Genomic DNA, 26,999 nt, shown 5'->3' on the forward strand with positions numbered 1-26,999 from the left:
CTCTGAACGAGAAGCCGCTGAAAGTTTTGTGAGGAAACTGATTTTACTCTGCCCCGAGCCATAATTATAACAGTAACGCACATTTCATATCACAAGCAACCATCATTTTGGACTCATGTATAAAACCTTCATCTTTTGTATGTGCATTCATATAGGTAAATGGACGTGGGAATATTTACAACAGGCCTGAGCGATTTTTTTTCCCTGTAGGCGGGTATAAATAGTGCCTTCAGTGTATAGGCATTACATAAGGTTCTTCACAGTGTCCCTTCGACCCCTAGCTGCAACTCTATTGATTCCTTTTACTGTACCTCCGTTCATATTCACTTTCTTTCGTCTTCCTTTCCACCCTCTTCTCCTGACAATTTATCATAGCGCAACTGCGACGTTTTCCTCCTCCTACACTTTTCAAACTTCTCTACTGTCAGTTTCCATTTCAGCGCTGAATGACTCCATAGGTCCCAACGCTTAGCCTTTGGCCTAAATCCCATTTTCGATTGTATTATTTACTCAACATAAAAATGGCTGGGAAATGATCGCTGGTATGTCGATCAACCACCATTTCCGAATTGCAATCATTGATGGAATCTGTATCACATTTAGACAAAGCATTTAGTTTAAACGGATTTTTTTTGCACATTGAAATCACACTTTAGTTTCTCTGTTAATGATAGGTTTCCTTCACCTTGGCATAGAACCGTTTTAGTTATCACGTCGGCTCTATACTGCCAAATGAACGACGTAGTCGAAGCAGGGGTAATGACTTACTTTTCGTGACAGTCATCCTCTATATTATCAGTTTTCTTATTTTATATTATTATTATTAATTCAGGAAACTTACTTGTAGTTTCATGACCGGGCTGCTTTTTGAATTACAGTGGGATCTATGTTGTAGTTACTGGTGATTGGTAGAAGTTTCTTGTTCTCGTACACAGTATCATGATTGGTAAAGGCTTCTTGTTCTGCTACCATATCATGATTGGTAAAAGTTTCTTGTTCTCGTACAATATCGTGATTGGTAGAAGTTTCTTGTTCTCGTACAATATTTTGATTGGTAAAAGTTTCTTGTTCTCGTGCAATATCGTGATTGGTATGACGTCTGTACTTATTTATTATCACCTGAGGTATTATTGAAATCCTTTGATCAGTTTTATGAACGATTTTATATTCGTTCTGAAAAATCTTAATAAGAAGGAAATGTACTCTTGAAATGCGCTATTATGTTGTCATTCTCTATACTGTTTATTACAGAGGAAAAAAACAAAGTGCGGGGAAATAAAATGAAATAATTGTAATTAAATTTTTAGTGTGGGAAAATGTTGGAAAAAACGAGAAGCCCTTTGGGGTGGCTTCGTGGAAAGAGTGAAAAAAAGTCTTCTGCATAATTTCGGAGATCTCTGTTGTTGGTAGTGAAACCTACCGCCGTTCTGGAACTTGATGAACGCAACCCACTGGATGGTACTGTGACCTGAAAAAGAAAAATGGAAAGTGATTAAACGAGGTGGAATATTGACTCAAGGGACTTCATTTCAGACTTCTGCGTAAGCTGGTGCGTAGTGCAGTCAACTAACATCTCTGTCAAAGAGCTGGAAAAGATCCAATTTGGCTGAAGTACCGGAAAAGAGGAGAGTCGAGTGTGTCAAAGTGATCGCATAAAAGCGTCGCCATGATTGCCTTCAGTAGCAAAGGATTCCCCGTTCTCCTCCTCCTCCTGGTCGCTTTCTGCCTCCTCCTGGCGGAGGTACGCGCCACAGAGGAAGAGGAGGAGGATCCAGGGAGGAGTGGAGGTGGTGGGGGAGGAGGAGGAGGAGGAAGAGGCCGAAGAGGGCGCGCAAGCAGGACCAGCGGCCAAGTTAACGAAATTCAGCGGTCGAGGAGCAGAGGGAAAAAAGGTAATGTTTCTTTCTTTCTCAGGTTCTTTTGTTTTCGTTTCGTAATTTTTTTTTTAAAAAAAAAATAAATAAATAAACTAAACCATATACATATTACTTCATTAGTTTGTGAGAGCATTTTTATGGAGCTAAAATAGGCGATTCAATATTTTTTTTTTTTTTTCAAATTTATGATCAATATTATAAGCAATAAGTGTTTCACATATTCATTGAAAGAGGGCAAAAAAGTGGACACCATAAAAGTTCAGAATGAATTCCCTCCAGTAAGAGTTAAAAAAAAAAAAAAAACAAAAAAAAAAAAAAAGTAATGATTACTCGGTGTTTGATTTCACTGCAGACAATGGTAACGACAATTTCATTTTTAGCTTCGGTAAAAACGATAAATTCATTTATGTGCAAAATTTCTTTGCGTTTATAAATATACTGTAACTTGAAGTTTTATTTTCTGTTTTTATATGCACAGGAATATCGTTACAATGCCGTTTTTCTATTCTAGTGAATATGCCATTGTGGTTTTTTTTACTTGTGCGATATTTGTTTTCTTTTGGGGACTGTGAACAAAAACCTGTTTCAGAAGCAGAAAGTAATTTCAGTGTAGAGTTATGTACACTCGGTTATATAGGTTATGGACACTTATAGTTACTATATAGACTAGAGAGGTTTAAAATTGATTTGTCAACACCTGTGCGTCGATATTTTTGAACAGGTGCGAAACGTCGATCTGAGGTTGCGCGCTCAGTAAACTACGCCAAACCCGCGCCAAGAAATATATATATATATATATATATATATATATATATATATATATATATATATATATATATATATATATATATATATATATCATTTTTTTTTTTTTTTTTTTATTCACATCAGGATCGGAACCCGGTCTCTCAAAATGAAAGGACATTATATATATATATATATATATATATATATATATATATATATATATATATATATATATTTATAGTATATATATAATGTTTGTGTGTCTACGTTCGTACTCTCATATTCACACTACCAGTTAATTGCCAATGAAAGACATTCGTTAACAGACTAATCTATATGGATATAGACTGATGGATGGATATGTTTGTAAGTGTGTGAGCAGGCTAATGAGTAGCATTTCGGTGAAAGACATTCCAAGATGGTGCAATACCAGCTCACTATGCAATTGCAAATTTTTTTAATGCAACACATTAATTAGGTCATATCTTGTGCCTTGTAGTTTCTCTCGCCTCATCCGAGAGAGAGAGAGAGAGAGAGAAAAAAAAGTTTTCTTTTAAGGAAAATGTCGATTATTTTAAATTTGTTCAGATATTGTCTTGTCATTTCGTAAAGCCCCGCTCTCGGTGGCCCGAGTATTCTTTATCAGATCAAACAGCAAAGCGAAGTGACAGAGATTGTTGAAGGCTGCTCGGCATCGTCGAATGGAATGACTAGGATCATCTCTCTCCATGGTTTAAATTTGACGTGATAAATTGGAAGGGGGAGAAAAAAAAAAAAAAAAACAGGAGAAACGTACTGAACATCTGATTACAGTCTCCCTGATGCCGAGTCAGCGTGGATCTTCTTAATATATTTCCGTATTTCTCCCGGTTTTTTTTTTTTCCCTCAAGGGCAAAATTCGACACGGCCGGTAAAAGAACGGACATCCTATCATTATTCCACTTCAGCTGGCAACAACAGCAACAACAACAACAGCCATAACAAAAGCCTTTTGTGAGAGGTTTTCAATTTTCCGAAACCAATAATTGATGTTTATCAACTTGGCCGAGCGCTGGAGGCTTGTGTGTGTGTGTGGTGGACAGAATTTTCAAATCTTTATTGTTGTCTCATTATTATTACGGTAGTTTCTTTTTGTTATTAATTTGACTATTTGTTTCTCTTAAATAGAAAAAGTAACGGTTCAGTTTCGTGTGCATTTTTACACTCGTTTTTTTGCTCGCCTTTCTACAGTTTTTTTTTTTTTATTCCCGCTCTTTCCCTCTTTTTCGTATTGTCTGTGTATTTGTTCCCTATCTTCCATTCTTTATAAAGTGGTTCTTTAATTTTTTTTTTTTTTTTTCCTATTTGCGAAAAGGGAACTTAAGTTCGTTTGATGGTGTTTGTTGGTGTCCGCTTTAAAAGAATAAATTGTTTTTCATTTGTTTATACCAGCACTTCTTCCTGTTCGCGAGTTTTTTTTTTACTTTCAATTTTTATATTGAATTTTTCATGTCTGTTGTAGCTGTGTGTTTGGGTGGTCAATATTTTTCACCTTCATTGGCTTTTATTTCTCAAGTTGCAACCTTTGCAGTAAACCTTCACAGCTCTGTGTGTGTGTGTGTGTGTGTTTTTTTTTTTTTTTTTTTTTTTTTACCTACCCTTGTTTTGGCTGTCGCCACTCCCTGCTGAAGTTAGGTGTAGATAACTTTATTTTTGTTGTCTAAGCTGGTACCCCGTCAGTATTTTGTAAACACAGTCAAGGCAAGTTAGGTTAGTTGCGAGTTCTTATTTTTTTTTTTTTTTTTTTTTTTTTTAGGGTAGGACGTTCGCTTTTGATTTTTCCCAAACTTGCATTTAAATCTAGATGCATTTCCACGTCCGTACTGTGCATTTGAGTCTGCAGTAATCCCAAAGAAAGATAGTATATCAAATTTCGATATTCCCTACTCAGGACACGAACATTTTTCCACGAAAAGTTTTATCAAAACCCATAGACGAGCTTTTTGACAATGCTGCTCTTACGACCCGCTACAAATATAATGAGTACCGTAGGTAACTATGAGTAAATACTTCATGAATAAATCTTGACAGTGAGGACTTCCAGGATACAATACTTTACAAGATATTCTAGGCCTTTTCATGCGTAGGCTACCGCCTGCATTGATTGATTCTCCCTGTAAGTCGTTTACATGAAGCTGATATCAGATTTTTATGCTTCGCGCTAAAACACTTTTCCTCAAAGACAAGTATGCACGTGTTCTTGTTCCCTGCAGACATGAATTCACTGTTATAAACGTCATGCACTGATGAACGGTCGAATTCTATAGTGCTATATTTTGTCTTGTATGATGCACAGATTTCTTTAGTTATGAACTGGAAGCTTAATATACAAGGTTTATATAATATATATATATATATATATATATATATATATATATATATATATATATATATATATATATATATATATATATAATATCAAATTTCTCCATTGTCCCAGTTTCAAGGAAATATGTCTGCGATCATTTAATTCCCTGAGTGCATAATAAGCTTGATTGTGTTTTTACGGCGTAGTTCCCTTGAAGTGCCCTTCTCTTCGTTAAAAAAAAAAAAAAAAACAAAAAAAAAAATATATATATATATATATATATATATATATATATATATCTATATATATATATATATTTTATATATATATATATATATATATTATATATATATAATATTATATATATTATATATATATATATATATATATATTATATTATATATATATATATATATATTATATATATATATATATATATATATATATATATATATATATAGAGAGAGAGAGGAGAGAGAGGACGAGAGAGAGAGGATGGAGAGAGAGGGAGGAGAGAGAAGAGAGAGGAAGAAGAAGAGAAGGAGAGAAGAGAGACATGGTACCCTTTTCCTGCAGAGCGAAAAATTAGGATGTAGATCTTATTACATTCTGTTTTTATTCTATTTGATTTTTATTATTATTATTATTTTATTATTATTATTAAATTATTGTTATTATTAGTTTATTTTTTATTATTTATTATTTATTTATTTATTTATTCATTCATTTATTTATTTATTTTATTTATTTATTTTTTTTTTTTTTGTTTTTTTTTTTTTGCTAACGAAAAGAGAAAGTCGCGATGACTCGTACCCGGAGAGGCAGACAGCCCATATGTGCCGATACGATCATGGTCTTAAAGGAGGTAACACGGTTCTTCAACGACGGATAATGAAATTCGCAGACGCCCTTGGCGAATTTGGGTTACGTCAGCGACCGCGGAAGGAATGCCCTATTCTCTATACAGCCTCTTGTGCTATCATTGCGCCCTTTAAGAGAACCCTGGGAATGATTGATAATAAAAAATTGTCATGTTTTAAATAAAGTGAAGGTTATCATCTCCTGGATAATCATCCATTCGACCGTCTGTCTGTCTGGCTGTCTCTCATACATATTTTTTTGATAATGAATTCGAGTAACAGAACTTTAATGGATATTTGAAATAAAATCTTCAGTATTAATCTAACGATAAATTCATGGTTGAACGTTGTACTTACGGAGTCTTGCTAGATGTAAAAGATAAACTTGAGAATTATTGGCTAATTTCAGCCATTTAATTTGACAAAAAAACCGCTGTCTTAAATTTTGCCTATATTAATATTATGCTTGTTTACAAATCTGTGTGGAAAGTGTATGTCTGGATTCCTGTATGTACGTATATGTCATTGGGTATATATATGTGTGTGTGTTTGTGAGCGGGCTAGCTTACTCTTTTACTCTTTTATGTGAAAATACCAGTTTGTGCTCTATCTTATCGGTTTTAAATTTTTATATTGTTATAAGTCTGCGTCATTGTTATTTATCTTCATCTGTCCATTTTCTTTCTTCATTATTTTTTTTTCAGGCTTGAAAGAAAAATTACCTGTCAGATAAGAAATAATTTCGATAAGAGTTTAGGTTTAATGGATGAAGTCTTTTAAGGTTAGCGAACTAGTGGTGCTGTGAATTGGAGAGAGAGAGAGAGAGAGAGAAGAGAGAGAGAGAGAGAGTTTCTTCATGCCATCCTGCGGTCACTTGGCTTCGTACAAATCGGTGAGTGACCTGCGGTATTCTATTAATTTTTTTTCTATTAATATTCTAATAATGAATAGTTGAGAAACGAGCCCTCCTTATTTATCGAGAACTCAATCACTATTATTGGTGTAATGGTTTTGTACCGTAGGTACGATTTGCTTTTGAAAGCGCATGAACGTATATACAGTGCGGAAATATATTTCAAGAGTAAGGCTTTCCTCAGTTATTCTAGTTTATAATGCGTTTTTACTATCGCTCCTGTATACGTAGAATGAGTGCAACACATTGTATGCATATATATATATATATATATATATATATATATATATATATAATATATATATATATACACAAATATTAAACCACATTTATCGTTTTATATCCAATTTCCGGTGCTCCGGGAATAACTTAACACCATTGGGTGTAAGTTATTCCCAAGTATAGTGAAATAGATATTAGATTATATTTACAGTTTTATTTTTGTGAATATAAGTGACAAAAATTCACTATATATATACATATATGAATATATATTATATGTCTGTGTGTTTGTGTATGTATGTGTATCTAGAAAAATACAAAACAGAATGTGCATACTATATACATTATGGTGTGTTATTCAAAAGAGTAATTGCTTGATACCATTTGGTGTTTTTTCACAAAACACCCCTTTTAATCAAGAGCGCTAGTAATCTCCAAATGCAGACTTTTATTACGAGTATTTAATTATTTACATATTTTTAAAAGGAATTAAAGGCAAATCTGCTGTGCTAACTAGATCCAGGAAAATGTTTTCAAGACAAAGTTAACTTGATCGATCTATCACGTGAGGACCAATAGGCATCCTCCAAAATTAAACAAGAGGACGATAAAATTAGTAAATATAATTCGCCTCTCTCTCTCTCTCTCTCTCTCTCTCTCTCTCTCTCTCTCTCTCTCTCTCTCTCTCTCTCGTTCCTTCCTTCCTTTAAGCTGAATTTCTGTGCTTGGATAACTTTTTGTTTTATTTTCCTGTTGCTGCTGGTGGTTTATTGAATATTCATGGACCTATGAGTCTTTTTTTAGATATACGTATGTTTACCTGCCATGTCTCGTGTGTACCTACCTGGCTGCTTTGGATACGATCTTTTGTTTGGAAGAGTACGGGGCCGGTTTTCGTTCAGTTTCCCCACTTCTGCTACCTGAGCACTTTTACTAAATGCAATTGAGAGAGAGAGAGAGAGAGAGAGAGAGAGAGAGAGAGAGAGAGAGAGAGAGAGAGAGAGAGAGAGAGAATTCTTTTTAAGAATCGAAGGCAGCGAATATGTTTGTTAATCAACTTTATATTTATTTTAAACCAATAAGTATTGATATGGATGTAGTTCTGACGAACAGTAATAAGTTGCTTGCACACACACATACATACATATATATATATATATATATATATATATATATATATATATATATTATATGTATATAATATATATATATACTATATATATAGAATATATATTATATATATATAATAATTAATATAATACATATACTGCGCATATATATATATATATATATATACCTATATATATATATATATATATATATATATTATATATATGTGTGTGTGTGTGTGTGTGTGTGTGTGTGTGTGTGTGTCGTGTGTGTGTGTGTGTGTTGTGTGTGTAATAACCTTTTGAGTAACATTACTGTGTTCCAATGATCGTTTATGATTTAGTGATATTACATGTACAAGTACTGGTTCTAATCTCTCTCTCTCTCTCTCTCTCTCTCTCTCTCTCTCTCTCTCTCTCTCTCTCTCTCTCTCTCTCTCTCTCTCTAGCGTGCATCCGTCTGAGCTGGATAACACCTTCACCTAGTTTCTAAATTAAGAAGTAATATGCACCTTAAAAAGATTATATCCTTCCATTTTCAGGTAGACGACCTTGTAAAGATCACAAAGAAAATCCCTTTGTATGTCTTTAGGCGATTTGCAGACGGCGATGTTTACGCTATTCGTAAACACAGCTGTGGTTCTCAGCCATTCTTATAGTTGTGAAATATAAGAGAGAGAGAGAGAGAGAGAGAGAGAGAGAGAGAGAGAGAGAGAGAGTTAATCCGAGGTGTTAACTTATTCATTTGTCTGAGCTTCGACTTTACTGTAATTTAGCAGTTCTGAATATTTCAATGCACAGTGTGCGTACGAAATACGAAGTCGCAATTTGTATCATATTCAGCATTGACTGTGTCACTATAAGTTCGTGATTATACACGAATGTTTATTTTATAGAGAGGGTCCAGAATAATCAGATCTTACTCGTAGCGTTGGTGATATTTACAAATTCATCGCTGTGTGGGTTTCTCCTCGTTGACAAATATAGACGATCTTTTTATCGTATTCGGGCTTGGTTAATGGGGTCAGCTGTCCTCATTAAAGAAGTAAAAATGTTCCTCTCCCTAAAATTCGGCCGGAGTTTCGTGCCAGATGTTTCGTTGAACCGTGAGTGAATAACGAGAGCCTTTGAAATGACATAATAGGGCGGTACTGTAATTACGCAATTGGACAGCATTGTGCCTCTCCACTGCGCTTCTGTGACCAGCTACTCTAGAAGAATTTCGTTGACTTGGCGTCGTAAAAAAAGTCGAGCATATATTTGTGGAAGGACCGTCTGAATGATGACGGGCGACTCAGGTTGCGAAAATGCGAAGAATATATACCATTTCGTAACTCGAAAATAGCGTGGTTGGTAATAAACCACGCTCGCATACATGTCGACCTGGTAGGTCTTAATGCTTGCAGTCGTGTTCTACTTTAAATTGTCTCTTCTGTGCGTCGTCCTCTCTCTCTCTCTCTCTCTCTCTCTCTCTCTCTCTCTCTCTCTCTCTCTCTCTCTCTTATCTACCTGTATTTTTAGTTTCCTGCAAGAGAAAACTATTGAGATGGCTTTGTCTGTCCGTCCGCATTTTTTCTGTCCGCCCTCATATCTTAAAATCTACTGAGGGTAGAGGGCTTCAAATTGGTATGTTGATCATTCACCCTTCAGTTATCAAAATACTAAATTGGAGCCCTCTAGCCTCCGTAGATTTGATTTAAAGTTAAATTTAACTTAATTTTGCGTATGGCAACGATATGGTCAAAGTTTCATGGGCCGCGGCTCATACTGCATTATACCGTGACCACCGAAAGATAGATCTATTTTTTTTTCTTGATACCTTGCTTTAGATGAATACCTGTGTACCTAGAGGGGGGGGGGGGGGAGGACACGTCGTTAGTTTCCAGGTATCATTAAGTCGGAAGGCCATGCAGCCGCTCATTTAAAATGCGAAGGACTTCATTGTGTCCACGCACAAAAATAGAAGTAAATATCCGCTGGGACTCATCAGTTCGAGGGGAAAAAATCTCCCTTAAAACATGTTCGTGGTAATAGCACCACTGCTGGATAGGGAAAAATTGTCAGCGCTGGAATTGGTCATATGTACGTTATTCAGTGAGCAAGAATTCCGAGCTTCATTCGTTTGTTATATATAGATATATATATATATATATATATATATATATATTATTATATATATATGTAAATTAATTCTTCGATAAAACACGATACGTCTCAACTCTAAAATTTTGGCCCATTAAAACACTGGTTTAAAGCTTAGGACTATATATATTTTGCCGCCAGTGCAACTTCTTCTGTCATTCACTACTTGATAAGGGCGGAAGTTAGTCCACCGAAATATAGTCATTAGCTTTAGAGCAGTGTTTTAATGGGCCTTTTATACATGATATATATATATATATATATATATATATATATATATATATATATATATATATATATATATATAGGCTATACACACACACACACGTGCGTTGGTGTGCTTTTATGACTGGTGCTTTACTGAAGCCAAAGATTTAGTTTAAAAAGAAAGAATATATATACCTGTTTTAGTTGTTCCTATGAGCCATTTAGTCTAACACCTATTCCAATTCAGCAGTAATGACTGGCACGTCTTGAATAAAAGAACAGAAATTGCGGTAACACATATTGAAGGAAATTGTAGTCTTGAGACGTTAATGATGAACAGAGAAGACATTGGGTACCTCTCAAGTTCGTGATGCCTATCACCACCGAGTCGCCCAGATAAAATGATGTTGAGAGTGTAATGGAGACCACCCTCGGTAGCCGTATGTTGGCGCGCAAGCACGTCACATAAAGTTAAATAAGCTGTAGTAGATCAGCAGCACTGCAATGCAAAAAAAGAAAAGCCAGTAAAAAATGCAAATGGTTATTGCTTGTTTTTTTTTCCTATTCTGTTACCGCCGGCTATTCTGCTAAGTACAGCGCCACCCTCGAGCTGTTGCTGCGCCCTCTCTCTCTCTCTCTCTCTCTCTCTCTCTCTCTCTCTCTCTCTCTCTTTACGCCGTGGAATCTTATTATTCTCTCGCCCTTGATCTGCTATGAAGAGAAATGGCCGACGCTGCGGATAGTTCTTGGTGGTCGTGGTCATCCCGTCATTTTTCTTCCTCTTTCGTCTTAACAGCTGAATGAAAATCCCCGGGTCTCGACGCTCATGAGGGGTTGCGGCGTCGTATCAAAATATTAAGTACGGTAAATCACCGCGGAATGAACGGGTATCTTCGGTTGCTAAGTTGGCAATTACATGACTCTGCGCATTCCTACTCCTTATTTTCTTTCGCCCTCCAGAATTAGCCGACGTGCGTGTGTAACCTGGCGTATATTTGTGTGTGTGTGTGTGTGTGTGTGCTTTACTGTTTTGTACTCTGCAGCAGTACGAACCAGTCAGGCTTCATTCAGGTGTTGATACGATTCAGGCGTTTTATTTTTTGTAATATTGTTTGTCATGAGGTATTTCGACTGAAACGAAACAGTAATGTTTGTGTAATTTAATTTTCCTTATTTATCTTTTAACTTATAAGCCAAAGCGCTGTAGGCACGCTGGGATTTTGAAATAACTACTTTCGTTCTACTAAAACTGCTACATCAGTGTCAAATATGTTCATTTTTACTCATAATGCATTGTTTGTTAACCATTCGTCTAATCTAGGGGTTCTTAACAGCTGGTATCCATACCCCTTGGGGTTATGAGAAGTACAGGCGGGGGTATGGAACTTGTTCTCTGGATAGTTGTAGTATATTTGATTTTAATGTGTCAGTGTATACATGGGTACATTTTGTAAAGAAATAACTATATAAAACTATAAATGATTTTGATTTTCTTGTATGTTCTACTCTTAGCTGTTAACTGTGTAAGGACAAATCTTGTAGCTGTGAGTTGAGGACTAAACCTTTGTATATATTAGTTCTGTGGAGTCAGGGCCCAAATTTCAAGCTGATTTCTACTCGATTGTGGAATGGGAATATCTATGCTTCTTGCATTTCCTGGCTATTTGTTTGTCCGTCCGCACTTTTTCTGTCCGCCCTCAGATCTTAAAAACTACTGAGGCTAGAGAGCTGCAAATTGGTATGTTGATCATCCACCCTCCTATCATCAAACTTACTAAATTGCAGCCCTTTAGCCTCAGCAGTTTTTATTTTATCTAAGGTCAAAGTTAGCCATGGTCGTGCGTCTTGTAACGCTAGACTACAGAGAACTCATTCGGCGCATTTTTTACTTATTAGTAATTTGAGCTGAGTGTCGTCTTGATTGCTGTTATGTCCTTTCTGCTTTTTTTCTTTCAGCTTCCAGATAGCTGGACTGTCATATTTCTCCTTTTGTTCTACTAGAACTGTACGAATTAAGAGAATTTCGCATGCCTGTGTCTATTATCGTTTTTTATCTTCATTTATGGGTAATCATCTTTTTTGTCAATCACTTCTCACTAGTTCTCGTTTTTCGTGGGCTTCTAGATTAAATCTTCACAGATAACCATTAAGTCTACCTGTCAGCACGTTTGCAAAAATCTCCTCTCTCTCTCTCTCTCTCTCTCTCTCTCTCTCTCTCTCTCTCTCTCTCTCTCTCTCCAGAGCGGTGTCTTTTCACACCATTCCTCAAGCTATACCTAGAGATTCGCGAGCCATCAGTCTGAATAATGCTTTCTAAATGACCGGAATGATTTAGCAGTTCCAAGCGTTTGGATTACCCCACGTGATCTAGTGCTGCGGCCTGCGTAGGAATACGATCGTTAGATACGTCACTGATAGTTATGACCCTAATTTCCTTTTGTGGTGGTTCTTTCTTTGGGCCCTCTTGGGGAGCTGGATTTATGTCTCCCCAACCCCTCTGAGCTAGATGAAGATGGTGATAGCCGTGGTGGTGATGGTGGTGGTAGGAAAGATGGTGATAATGTTCGTGGTTACAATGCATTGATGTTGTCAGTAGTGTATCTGACCTGTCGAAGATCACGGTAGTTTCTGAGGAATGCGATTGTGGTCGTGCATGTGCCAAATTCATTTGTGTTGTTATGCATTTTCTTGTTTGAGAAATGCATTAGTTGAACGTGGGGTTCATTTCCCTTAGGCTATGTTGTGTCACAGAAAAGTAGATAGGTTATATGGAAAAACTACTTTTATCTAGTAGGATTATCGCTAAATAAAAGAAAAAGGGATCAAGTCTTTCTCTGTCAATGGATTGTATCTACATTAACAAATTAGCAGCTAACCAAATGCAATGCCTGATAACGCTGAATGACCTCACAAGTCCCAGAGCTTGGCCTTTAGCCTATATTTTAGATTCCAGTTCCAAGTGTAGGTAGGCAAATGCTTCCGAATCTGACAAATTCCAGGTGACCCAATAAATACCGGAATAATGAACGGGGCCTCGTGACGTCTCGTGCCAAGTGCATGCTAAACAAATTGGTCAGTTCCAGAGGCACTCATCACCACTGAATAAACGACCATCAGTAATACGAATAAAAACCTGGAGAAATATACAAAAAATTAAAAAATGTCGGTCACGGATGCCCAGCGTCTTGCATTGTTGCGGTAGAGAAAAGTAAACTCCCAGCGGAGGCAAGGACGTGTGAAAGGCGGCAGATGATTGCGTCATCGCTCGCGGCCGGGGAGATGAATTTCCTCGCGAGATTCGAGGCGTGAGGGAATTCTGATAAAAGGGAGGAATATGAGAGGCGTTACAAACATTTTTCTTTCGCGGCTGTTTGCCTTTGATGTGAGTGTTAAGTTTTTGTTTCTCTTTTCCGCCAGATGTTTCGGTGTTTTGTGTGTATGCGCTTCTTGTACGTACGTAAACGCACACGTACACACCCGCACACACACACACACACACACACACATTATATATATATATATATATATATATATATATATATATATATATAATATATAGATGTGTGTGTGCGTGCGTGTGTGTATTTGTGCTCGTGTATTTATATATATATACTAATATTGGGTATGATCCTATATATATATATAAAATATATATATATACTATATATATTAACTCATGTGTATGTGTTACATACAGTGAGAGCGAGAGAGAGAGAGAGAGAGAGAGACGAGAGGAGAGAGAGATGAGCTTACTGAACTCCTGTGATGTTATCGTTTCTCTGGGCTGTCAACGAAGTAGCTTTAAACGTAGTTTATAGCGTGATAGATAATGAGGATCCCATGCGATGTTTGGCCATTGAATACACATCCATTTGCAGCCGATGACAGCTGCTGCTCATTCGGCAATATTATCATATAGATAAAACCTGATTCATTACCGTCGTCTGCAGCAGCAGCAGCAGAAGCGGCAGCAGCGCTTTCGCTGAGGCTACGGTTTCATGGCGTTTCATGGCTGGGATATTGTGTGTGTGTGTGATGTGTGGGGGGGGGGGGATATTGATTCAAGTCTTGTGTTTGTATCTTTGCATACTTATTTTTCTTATGTTGCTTTCTTATGTGCGTTTTTTTGCTTCTTGTTTGTTTACGCTGTTTTGCTCTCCTCGTTTCTCACACATTTGTATCTATCTTTTTGTTTATTAGTATATGTGTATATACATATATATATATATCTATATATATATATATAGATATATATTTATATATTATATATATATATATATCTACCTATATATATGTATATATATATTTTATATATATATATGCCTTATTATTTATTATATAATATATATATAATATTATATATATATATTGGTTACTTTCTAGAATTAATTTGAGTTTCGGTCTGAATTTCTCATGAGTCCGTTTTGTACTTATTGAACCAAACAGAAGAAACTTCTTTCAGTTTTCATCTGAAGATGGAAAAAGAAACCCACAAGATTATTGTGGGTTTCTTTGTACTTATTGTGTTGTTTTTTCTACGAGGGTTTGAATTCATGTATTCGGAGTCTGTGGCATAATTGCTGGTGTCATGTTTTCTATTTTATTAATTAAAATATGTCACCAAATTCAAAAACCCTTTGGCCTTAAAAAATCAGTTTCATATTGCATTCAATTTCAGCCAAAGGTTATAGCATATTTTAGTCCAAATTTATAATCTTAGTACAGCATAGATAGTTTTGCTCTAGGTTGAGTGTGATGTTAATTTTAATCAAAGTAAATTTTTCACATTATAAAAGATATATTCATATAAAATTTTGGACGAATTACCATACATTTGACCGTGCAGGCGTAGGGCTCTTCGAATCTACATAACATTGTCTGTAAGCAAGAGCATTTAGTGAAACATGGAGAAGCCAAAGCGTAGACTTTTATCAAGCGTACATGTAATGTCTCTTGCTCTGTAAGTAACTTCAATTTTAACATTCCGGAAGGATAATGGTTCTTTTTAAAATAAATTTTGAACAATTAAACATCATTGTCTCTTTTAATTTCGTTTATTTTTTTTTTGTATTTCACCAAATATTCTCATCAAAGGAATAAATCTTAAGTTTGCAAGCTTCATTGAATTTTTTACTTTCATTTTGTATATCAACAAATATTCTCATTGAAAAAATAAATTTCATTTTTTATTTCACCAATTATTCTCATCATCATGTTTTAAAACTATCACATTTCACAGCACCCACTCACACACGCTATTTTTTTTTTTTTTTTAATATGGCGTTTATAGTTTTTTTGTCGTCAGTGGCTGGGCTTGCCTCTAAATATCCCACATCCATCCATCCATCTATCCATCTATCTATCTTATAGATTGATAAAGCGACCGGAAAGAGAAACTAACATTATACATATTCCAGGGAGATTTGATATAATGATGTGGTTCATTTTGATCGATTCTGACCTGTAGATGGGATTTAATTCGGTGTTCAGCAGACGAGGAGAAGAGATTAAATTCACGTGTATCTGACAGGAATTATCCCTCATTGATATATACGAGGCTTTTAACTGCGACAATGGGTGGTGTTGATATGGTTTTCATATGCACTCGTATTCACATGGAATGCTAGATACCCGCAGGTGTATTTTTAGAATAGTTGTAGAGATAATGCTCTGAGCGTGTAAAATTATATTCAGAGTTACTTTTATGATAAGAGAGAAGTGTCAGAATAAGAGAGTAGTTTTAGAATGTGAATTGGCCACTGAAGAAATAATAAGTAAACTGCTTTGAAGAGAATTACCTATGGGGAATTTTTAGTGTTTATACATTGCGGAAACAGACAAGAGTATATGGTGCATATATTTGACTTGCTGTAGGTCTTCTAGGTTCGTGTAGCACAGCTTTTCAAGCCAGAAAAATTGCAAAGTAGCTTTTCTAATTTTATTTTTCCACTTTTCTGATCTTAGCTTAGGAATTGAATAGTTTGATTTCCATAATTATAATGACCAAGTTCTGGTTTTGGGGATTTCATTTTGGCATTTGAATTTGAATGTTTATATTTAAATATTTACTGTCAACATTTTCCATGTGGGTTTGATTTGATGACTTTAATTTATTCTGGAAGTCAATCGATGGCTCAGTTTCAATTGCATGTTGTAATGTTTTGATATCGTCTGACATCTTGTCCTTCCAGATCCATGATCTTATATTTAGCTTTTGAAGTCTAGTTTTTGGGCATTGAAAACGTAAAACCGTTCGGCTGTTCAGATTCTCTCTCTCTCTCTCTCTCTCTCTCTCTCTCTCTCTCTCTCTCTCTCTCATAAAGGCCTGGGTGCAAACCCATTCCTGTCAGGAGAGCATTAACTGAAAATGTCCAAAGCAGAGGGAAAATAGACACACTTTATTCTGAACCCGTATCGACGCCTTCGAAACGCCAAATCGTAAAAAAGAAAAAAATAATAAGAAAAAGTTAAGATATTGTGTGAAACCTTCCTCCGTGCCAAAAACTCCGCGCAAAGACGCCCTCGCATTATCACAGAAAGCGATTATCAATAACACTTTTATCTCCGGCATTTTCGGGTCTCTCTCTCTCTCTCTCTCTCTACCTCCCTCCTCTCTTCTCTCTCTCTCTCTCTCTCTCTCTCTCTCTCTCTCTCTCTCTCTCTCTCTCTCAGTGGATATTGGAGACGTATGTTTATGGCAAAACCAATTGGATCTCGCCGGCGATGGTTCGATGGGATGGTGGAACTTGCGGTCCCCAAGAGAGACAGACATGCTAATATCTCTCCCGTCAATGAATATTCATTACCTTCTCCCCTCCCCTAGCCACCCCCCGCCCTCCACCCCCCTTCCCAACTGGGAATGTTATTTCGTTACTGGTGTTCGTGAAGAACAACATAAATGTCTGGATGATGTTATGTTGTTGGCTTATTGTTGTAGTGGCATAGAAGTTATCCTGAGATATGTCATTTTTTTAAACTGTTTAATTTGATCTTAGGGTAAATGGTGACTGCACGATGTAAACAAATAGTAAGTCGATAATCATACACACATATATACTCCATACACTCACACATACACTGCACACACTCACGAACAAACAAACTCACCCAAATACACGCTCACGCAGGGAATAACTCGCTGTGAATCTTATCACTTTAAAACAATGCAAAAGTCAAGGACATTCTGGTGGTAATACGAGCATCCTGGCCAGTAAAAAGAAGAAGAAAAAAAGGGACATGATAAAATTCCACCTTCCAGAAAACGTATTAGCGGTCGAAAGGACACCCGGACAATTTACCACACTTGAGAAAATGGAAGGGTCTCGCGATGGCAATTGGTAACCACTTCCCCCCCATTACCCCCCCAACCACCTCATTCACCACCAACACCACAACACCCCCGCCCCATCTCAAGTCTCCCCCATGCCCCCACCATTCTCTGAAGACCCAAGGAATTTCGTGTATGTAGTATGTTCTTTCTTTTTAGTTTTTGGTTGGTATTGCACTCTCTCTCTCTCTCTCTCTCTCTCTCTCCTTCCTTCCTTCCTTCTGGTACATTTTTTATTATTCAATATTTTCTTCAACTCATGCGGTGCCCTGTAGGCAAGCATTACTTTAAGGGTCTTTGCAGTGTCCCTTCGGCCCCTGGCTACAGCCACTTTCGTTCCTTTTACCGTACCTCCTTTCATATTCTCTCCTCTATCTCACTTTCCACCGCAGTGTCTCTTCGGCCCCTGGCTACAACCACTTTCGTTTCTTTTACCGTACCTCCTTTCATATTCTCTTTCTTCTATCTCACTTTCCACCGCAGTGTCTCTTCGGCCCCTGGCTACAACCACTTTCGTTTCTTTTACCGTACCTCCTTTCATATTCTCTTTATTCTATCTTACTTTCCACCCTCTCCTAACACTTGATTTACAGTGCAGCTGCTCTGAGTTTTTCCTCCTATTTAATACGCCTTTCAAGCCTTTTGCTGTCAGTTTTCCATTTCAGCGGTGAATGACCTCGTAGGTCCCAGTGCTTGGCCTTTGGCCTAAATTTTTGTATTCAGAGCAATATTTTCTTCAGAATATAATATTGTGCAGATTGTCTGTGGTCACCACCATCAGGTGAACCAACAGCAGAGAGAGAGAGAGAGAGAGACACCTAAAAAAATCACGAGAGAAAATAATTTACGATGTGAAAACGCAACTTAAAAGGAAACACGATATTGGGGAGTGGTGGTGGTGGTAATCTGCGAGTGTATTGTCGGGGAAAAACACGCGGAATATGGTCCCCCCCAAAAAAAAGATAGAAAAAAAAAATATCAATCTCCAGGAGACGTTAATATCGTCGCCGAGATCATCCATCGTGGATGGGGCCGACACTGAAAGAGATACTGCTGCGTTCCTCTCTCTCTCTCTCTCTCTCTCTCTCTCTCTCTCTCTCTCTCTCTCTCTCCCTTTTTTTTTTTTTCTTTTTTTTATTTTACTCACGAGCTGAACGAACGCCGGTTGGAATGTAACAGCATTGTCGGTGTATTATTGGGACAGACGTGCGGGCGAATGCGATGTATTAAGTATATATATATATATATATATATATATATATATATATATATATATATATATATATATATATATATATATATGTACATACCAGTTGTCTTTATGGTATGGGTACACCAGTATACATAAAACGCGCAGACATATACATGTGTGTATAATATACACTTATAAATTATATATGTATATATATTATATATAGGTATATATATTATATATAATATATATATATATATATATATATATATATTATATACTTCATTTATCTGTATATGTCTACAATATAAATGCACACATATGAATTATTTTACTAGTTTTTTATATAAATTGGTACCTGGATCTTGATTCCAACCGCCCCCCCCCCTCCCCCCGTGGCGTGTTGGGAGGGACACCCATTTCACGCCTGGACTCTTCAGCAAGCAAGTTGACAAGAGCTACGAGGTTTTATTGCAACTTGCACCTTTTTTTTCTTATTTGGATTCTTTCTCAACTTTATTAGAAAAAGTAAAAACGGGGGGGTTTTGGGGTGGGGGGGGGGGGGGAGATCACCAGGGTACGGCATCGTCCTCCCTTCCAATTAAAAACTTCATTCGCCAGCTGGGTTGCCAGTTATGGTTTAATAACAGAAGGAAAACACTTCGGGGAAGAGCCGTTCGACGGCGGTAGTTAGTTTTTTTATTTTTTATAGCTTCGTGACACACACACACACGCACACACAGGCCGCCTGCTGAAGTAGATTCAATTCTAAATCTACCGCACACAGTCACACCCCTTTGTGTCCATTTATTACGAGGAAGGACATAATTACTTAATGGCATTATACTCCTTAAATAAATACGGTTCAGTGCCCCGTAGGGATAGGTGCGGTGGGTAGTGCCGTCAGTGCACCTCATGCGGTGCACTGTAGGCATTACGTAAGGTTCTTTGCAGCGTGCATGCCTTCGGCCCCTAGCTGCAAACCCTTTCCTTCCCTTTACTGCACCTCCTTTCATATTCTCTTCCTTCCATCTTATTTCCTTAACCCTCTCCTAACAATTGCTTCATAGTGCAACTGCTTTGAGGTTTTCCTCCTATTACACCTATCAGCCCTTTCACTGTCAGTTTTCCATTTCATCGCTGAATGCCTTCACAGGTCCCAGTGCTTGGCCTTTGGGCTAAATCCCATATTCAGGTCAATTCAATGTGGTTCAGTGGCGCGAACAAGAAAAATAAACCACAGATGTGAATTTCATAGGTACTTCTGTTCTCCATGGGAATAAGAAGAACTTTCCAATGTTTTTATAATTGTCCGCAGAAATGAAACGTTTCCACTTCACTTTTAGCTCAAAATAAACCTATTTTGTACCCTGGGAGCTCTAGGTAAAAATCTCTATGTATTAGTTTTTTGGGTAGGTTAGCAGAAACAAATTGGGTCCAGACCACTCGGTTGTAGGCTACTACTACTTGGGGCATAGGCTAAAAGGAATGAATATATTTTACCCCTGGGAGGTTTCAGACACGCTCTTCCAATTAAACCTGCGCCTCGATTCGGAACGTGAGTCCGAACTATTTGCTCTTAGTCTCGGGGAAAGAAAGATGGAGGGGAAGGAAAGACAGGAAGGGAAATCGTAGGCAAATAAGAGGCCAGAGAAAGAGGTGTTATGTTACGGTGTAGTGAGCGTCGCTGTTTATTCTCTTCACAGGTCAGAAGTTCAAGAATATATTTTTCGTCGTTTTCAGGAAATGAATTAATTTCCTTTATAACTCTTTAATTTGTTCGGACTTCATTCTCTGACTAGATTTGCTGCGAGATCTTAATGATATATATATATATAGTAGTTTCACTCTGAGAAGTTTGTTAGAGTTTCGGTTTTGAAAAGGTACGGCAATGAATTACTGTACAGTTGTGTTTATTCTTTGGGAATAAGAAGAACGTTCCAATGTTTTTATAATTGTCCACAGTGTTTTTGTTTTTTTATTTTTGATATGTAAAATTGCAGTGCAATTATACGTAAATTTTTAATGTAATCGTATGAAGAATTGCAATGCAATGTTACATACATTTTGAATGCAGTATAAAGTAAAATTTTAATGCAATTATCAACTAATTAGAGGAAAATGTTTACCTTGCTCCTTTTTATAATTGGCATATCTTCATTTACATTATTGCGTTTTTGTCAAGGAGTTCACTGGGCACTTTTGATTTTTAGTTGGTGACGAGCCCGGTTTTATCCCTCATTAACTGTTTTGTTGTGTTTTGTGGCAGCTGCCTCCGATGCAGAATTATTCATTAGCTGTCTATTGAATGATGAATCGCGGATAGGAATTCCTCGTCGCGATTCATCGTTCGGAATGTGATTCATTCAGAACTCGAGAATCAGGGTTTCTGTTGTTGGCCCCCAAGTTGTCAGACATGGCTGATAGTTTATTGATTCAGGCTGATGGATTATTGATTGAGCTCCTGCAGTCCCTCTTGTACGGTTTATGGACTTCAGAAATCCCCAGACACCTCAGGATTCCAGGCTTATGAAATTCCCTGACAGGGAATGATTGCCGAGAAGTTATATATATATATATATAATATATATATATATATATATATATTAATATATATATATATATATATATCTATATATATATTATATTTTTTTTTTCTGTTAAGGAGAATATGAGAGTTTCCTTTGTGATAGTTGTTTAGAGGCTTCCAGAACTTTTATAGTAAACATTTTATTATTTTGTTTAAAATTGCAAAGATTATTACGCGCATCTGAGCATGAAAACTATTTGATTTAAGTCGTCAGATAATATGTTCATTATACAAGAAATTCATTGTCTAGCGAAGTGACGCTGTAAAGCTTCAATGTTTAAACTACTTTGTCACTCACTTAGTGAACTGTAACAGAATTTAGGAGATATAAAATGTTCTCAGATTATAATCTCATGTTTTATATCAAGAGAGTTTTTTTTTTTTTTTTTTTTACCCGTAGGAACATTGTCCAAATCCGATATATCCCACTGAGAGAGAGAGATGAGAGAGGAGGACGAGAGAGAGAGAGTGAGAGAGAGAGAGATCCGTTTTTTTGTTTTTTTTATGAATAAATCGACTGCAGAATCGGACCTGAAACCTTGAGAATACTGCTAGAGATAAGTTTAATGTGCCTGAATTCTCTCAGAAATAGAGCGGCAGATTATACACTAAAGGGTGAGAGCTATAAAAACACAGTAGGAATTATAAAGGGAAAATGAACACAGAACTAGTCTTAGATGTGATGCAAAAGGTGGCTGAAAGCATGATACATGGGGGTGAGATAGTTAACATTCATGATATGCGATTTGAATTTATGCTTGGGAGGAGCGCAGTAAATGTTACATACATTACGAGACAGGCGCATGAAATTTTTTTTTTTTTTTTTTTTTTTTTTTTTATAAATAAGGAGGATAGAACGAAGCTTCGTTGTTGCCTTACAGAACCTCAAAATGATACGACAAGGCATACAACGGAATTCGTTGTCCCAGACTCTAGTTCTGTCAACCGGCGGCGAAATGCAACGAAACGAAGGTGTCATTAAATGTTGTCTCGCCAGAATTGTGTGATGTGTAAGCTTATTTGTTATATAATTTAGTATTTGTAAATATGTACCCTATATATAAGTATGTATATATATGTGTGTGTAAGCTTATTTGTTATATAATTTAGTATTTGTAAAATATGTACCCTATATATAAGTATGCATTATAGTATGTATATATATGTGTGTGTGTATAGTGTGTGCGCTGTGTATGTGTCAGCTTGTGTGTCGTCTATCAGTCTGTTTTTGGAACGGATCCATGACAGGAGCTGCTATAGGAAGTCTCCCGAACACCAGTAGTATTACAGATGCGGCGATTTCACTGCCATCCCCCCCCCCCCCCCCCCCCCCCCACCGTCATCCTTTTGATATCGGTTTCATTCCCAAAGAAGAATGCACCGCCCATCGCTGCTCGCGTTTCGCGTATCAAAAGTTTCCACGAATGGCCCGCGACTTTTATCAGACTCCCGTCCGCCGAACGCATTTCGGGGCCGGAATTGAAAATATGGTTGGTGTCGATTTTTTTTTTTTTTTATTAATTTTTTTTTTTTTGAGAGGGGGATTGAACAGATCATTCTCCTGCTGGTTTGGTAGACTGCCTTCAGCAAATGTCCGTCCCTGAAAGTAGAGGTAGTTGCATGTTCTTGAAAGGGATGTTGTCACTATTCTCATTTTTGGTTGTTGAGGCTACGTTGTCCTATTGAAAGGAAAATACGAGAGTTATATTTCGTTGTCATTAGTCTGGTGGCAGATTCACTTTCATATCAGAGAGAGAGAGAGAGAGAGAGAGAGAGAGAGAGAGAGAGAGAGAAATTACTTTTTATATCATGCTATTGGTATCACACAGGTCTGTCATCTATTTGGGTAAAGAAGAAACTCTGGCTATTTTACGAGTGTGCTCATTAGCAGGCAAGGACATCACGCAAATACAGTTAAGGCTAAAAGAGATTCGGAAGTTGCACCAATAAGTTGTACAGAAAAAAAAACAAAAAAAAGCAAGAGGAGGGCCAAGGACACAGAATTCCCTAATTCCGTACAAACATCATGAGGCAGCGTTTCGTTATTACCGCTGTACATTCTTTCACGCAGCCACGGCGGCGGTCACAGAATTCAATGTTTGTTCTATCTCGTTTCGCAGATGAAGTCTCGCTTTTTTCATGATAGACTTTTATTGGCAGAGCGGGAAATGGGCACTGGGGATTGTTGTGGGGTGGGGGTAGCGTAGTGGAAGAGGGTAGGGGAGGAGGGGGAAAGACAGGAGGGGGCTGTTTTGAATGTAGGGCGTTTGTGCAGTAAAGGTTTTCCTTTTCGATTGTGAATGAAATTGTAACAAAGGGATAGTGTCGTGCGTAAATTCGAATAGATCATAAGCTAAATAGGTCTGCTCATGATTTGTAAAATTTATTTACTTAATGTATGTATGCGTTTAGTTTTATTAGAGGGAAAACGGGTACGGCTAGCAATGAATAGGAGATGAAAGTATCACCTGAGAATAAGAGGCCAGTATTGAATATTTTAGCACAGTTACTTTACGTTCATTTCGCTCGATGGTTTCGTCCTTGTTTACCCCGCAAAGTTAATAAAATAAAAACGGAAAAAAAAATGTTGGTGAATAAATCCCAAATGGTGAGTTTCTTTTGCACAGATTTTTCAGAAAAGTAAGAACAACTTCCGGTAAATCAGTGTATTTCGTATGTTGCAAAGTTTTTGAGCCGCACCGCATGAGTCATAGCAATGCTCTACATCATAGGTATATAAACGTGGGTCGCGCGCCATATTTGTACAGATACTCAGACATCTGTTAACCTATCAGAGCGACCTGACAGCCGAGCTGATTTTGGTAGTGTGAGGTATGTTGTGGCTTCACTAAAGGGAAGCGAGGATGTCACAAAGATGGCTCTGGAGAAGTGCAAAGCCAAAAGCAGATTATTTGGGAATAGAACCTCTGTGTCTTTAAGATTTTCAGTCAGAGGTAAATTCAAGCACGATCTTCATGACTTCAAACTAATTTTTTGGTGAGGTTGCGTTCCCACTGCAGTAAAGGCATGCGTTTATGACGTCTGTCGTAAGAAATACAAGTTTTTATTCCGATTTAATATTTTTGAAGCCTGTTTTGTTGTTAGAGTACCTTATTTAGGTAAAGGCGAATTATTATTATTCCATTCTTCTAAGGAGTAGCCAAATTGGTATTAATTTCCTGTACTATAAACGACCTTCGCTTTCCATATGTTTATGTACTTTGTAATATTCCCTGTGAACAAAGAGGAGGATGAATTAATTATTTGTCAACTCTACCGTGTACATATTAAGCTTACAATCTTATATTTCAGCTCCTAAAATATACATCAAGACTTTATTTCGTCGAAATACGATATAAGGTTTTGGGAGCTTATATATTTTTAATCAGATTTCTTAATAGAATGTATTTCCAGGTAGATTTAGATGTAGCTTAATGAGTTATTTGCTTAGCCTATTGGTCAGTTTTGTGTGTGTGTGCGTGTGTGTAATGGGGTTATAAAATTCATACCCTGGACACATTTGGTGTCGCCAGCTTCTTGTGTGTATATATATATATATATATATATATATATATATATATATATATATATATATACATACATACATACATATATATATATATAATATATATATATGCACATATATATATAACATACTACATACATACATACATATATATATATATATATATATATATATATATATATATATATATATATATATGCAATATATATGTATATACATACATACACTCACACACACATATATATATATATTTATATATATATATATATATATATATATATATATATACACATATACACACATACATACATGACGGTAGTTTTGTCTTGTTATTCCCGAGAGCAGACTTTAAAAATAAATAAATAAACTGTACTCTTAAATATATAAACACCCACATTCAGTACATGATTACACAATACACGGACGGCGTATAACGAACGTTCAGTGCTTACATTCACAGAAGATGTAAGGACAAGCGCACACACGCACGTATACGTACGCACGTCGCATAGCAGAACCCGGAAAATGTGATCAAAGAGGACCGACCCTGCTCTCAAGTCTCTTTGAGAGCGTGACGGAAGCTTTATGAATATTCCACACAAATAGAGAGTAGACGTGATTGCTAATTGAATTTGGAGGTTTCATCGGGACAGAATTCGAGTTGACGGGAATGAATCTAAAATTCAGATGCACGTAGAGCTGATCCTTCTTTTTATGGGGTTATGTAAATTTGTATATCTTCTTCTTCTTCTTCTTCTTCTTCTTCTTCTTCTTCTTCTTCTTCTTCTTCTTCTTCTTCTTCAACAGTTATGGTTTCATGAGTTCTTCAAAGGATGAGGTCATCCGCCATTTAAATTCGTTTACATTTTCCTGTGCATGAATGTATGTATTTATGAAAACTTGTACTCTCTCTCTCTCTCTCTCTCTCTCTCTCTCTCTCTCTCTCTCTCTCTCTCTCTCTCTCATATGTATGCCTTCTCTTTGCACCAGTCTAATTTCCGTCTGAAAACAAGAGTAAAATGGCCCTCAGTAAAACTAATATTTAATAACGTTTTTATATGTCCAGTGCAGCAGAAGTTTCCAGAGTGGTAATGTTTTTTTTATTATAGTCAATATTTTTGCAACAAATATTTTTATTCCTGCGTGGGTGTAAATTGGATATACTTCCGTAGGTAAAGGGATTATTTTATTGACTACCGGCGGTCAAGTGTTGTGACCAGTGTGTGTTTTATTTTTTTTCATATTTTCCAAGACTCCCATCTTTTGACTGAAGAACGGTTGAGAAGAAGAAGAAGAAGAAGAAGAAGTAGAAGAAGAAGAAGCAGCTAAGGTTAATGATGATGGCCTCAGACTGTGGTATTTGGGGGAGAGACCTGGGTATCGTAGTTTGCTGACATATGTGACGAAACTTGAAAACATACTTTTCTGCATTTGGGCAATGTCTGTGGCTGTCACAAGAGGATTGACGTATATTCATCATGTCCCCAAGCAGGTACTACCTGTCATAAGTGTCGAAGAATGGACCCGAAGCAAATGGAATTGATAATTTCTACCTGGGAGTTGTACCTGATTGAACATCCAGTTTCAGGTCGACCTTCTGTTCACTTTTGAACAGACGAGACGAATTTTGACGCTTCCTTCAGTGGCAGGTTCAGCTATCCTGCTTTCTCTGATTCGTCATCTATCGCGAGACGCTGTGTTTTGCATGCGCCGGTAACCTTTCTTGTTGCGACGCCAGCTTACGTGTGTATGACTTAATCAGCCAGTCTCCTACCCACTGTATGATCACTATGACGTGCCATTATGCCACCAGATTGCCCGTTTAATCCGTGCTTTCAAGCCATGAGAGTGAAAAGTAAAGAAGCCAAGGGATAAATAATAAAAGGAACGCCAGAAAAAAATATAGGATGTAAATTATGGTACCAGTTGAGCAGTGGAGA

General features: G+C 36.8%; 1 protein-coding gene across 1 annotated transcript in view; it reads left to right on the forward strand.

Annotated features, from left to right (window-relative positions):
- The first annotated feature begins 1,353 nt into the window (after window positions 1-1,353).
- The window catches only part of LOC135214951 (fibrinogen C domain-containing protein 1-A-like), a 504,902-nt gene continuing 479,256 nt past the window's right edge, over window positions 1,354-26,999 (forward strand). The window contains exon 1 of the mRNA XM_064249444.1: window positions 1,354-1,892. Coding sequence (XP_064105514.1) covers window positions 1,667-1,892 — 226 coding nt within the window. The 5' untranslated portion in view covers window positions 1,354-1,666. The remainder of the gene's footprint in view (window positions 1,893-26,999) is intronic.

The sequence above is a fragment of the Macrobrachium nipponense genome, chromosome 46 (assembly GCF_015104395.2).
Source record: "Macrobrachium nipponense isolate FS-2020 chromosome 46, ASM1510439v2, whole genome shotgun sequence".
Classification (NCBI taxonomy): Eukaryota; Metazoa; Arthropoda; class Malacostraca; order Decapoda; family Palaemonidae; genus Macrobrachium; species Macrobrachium nipponense.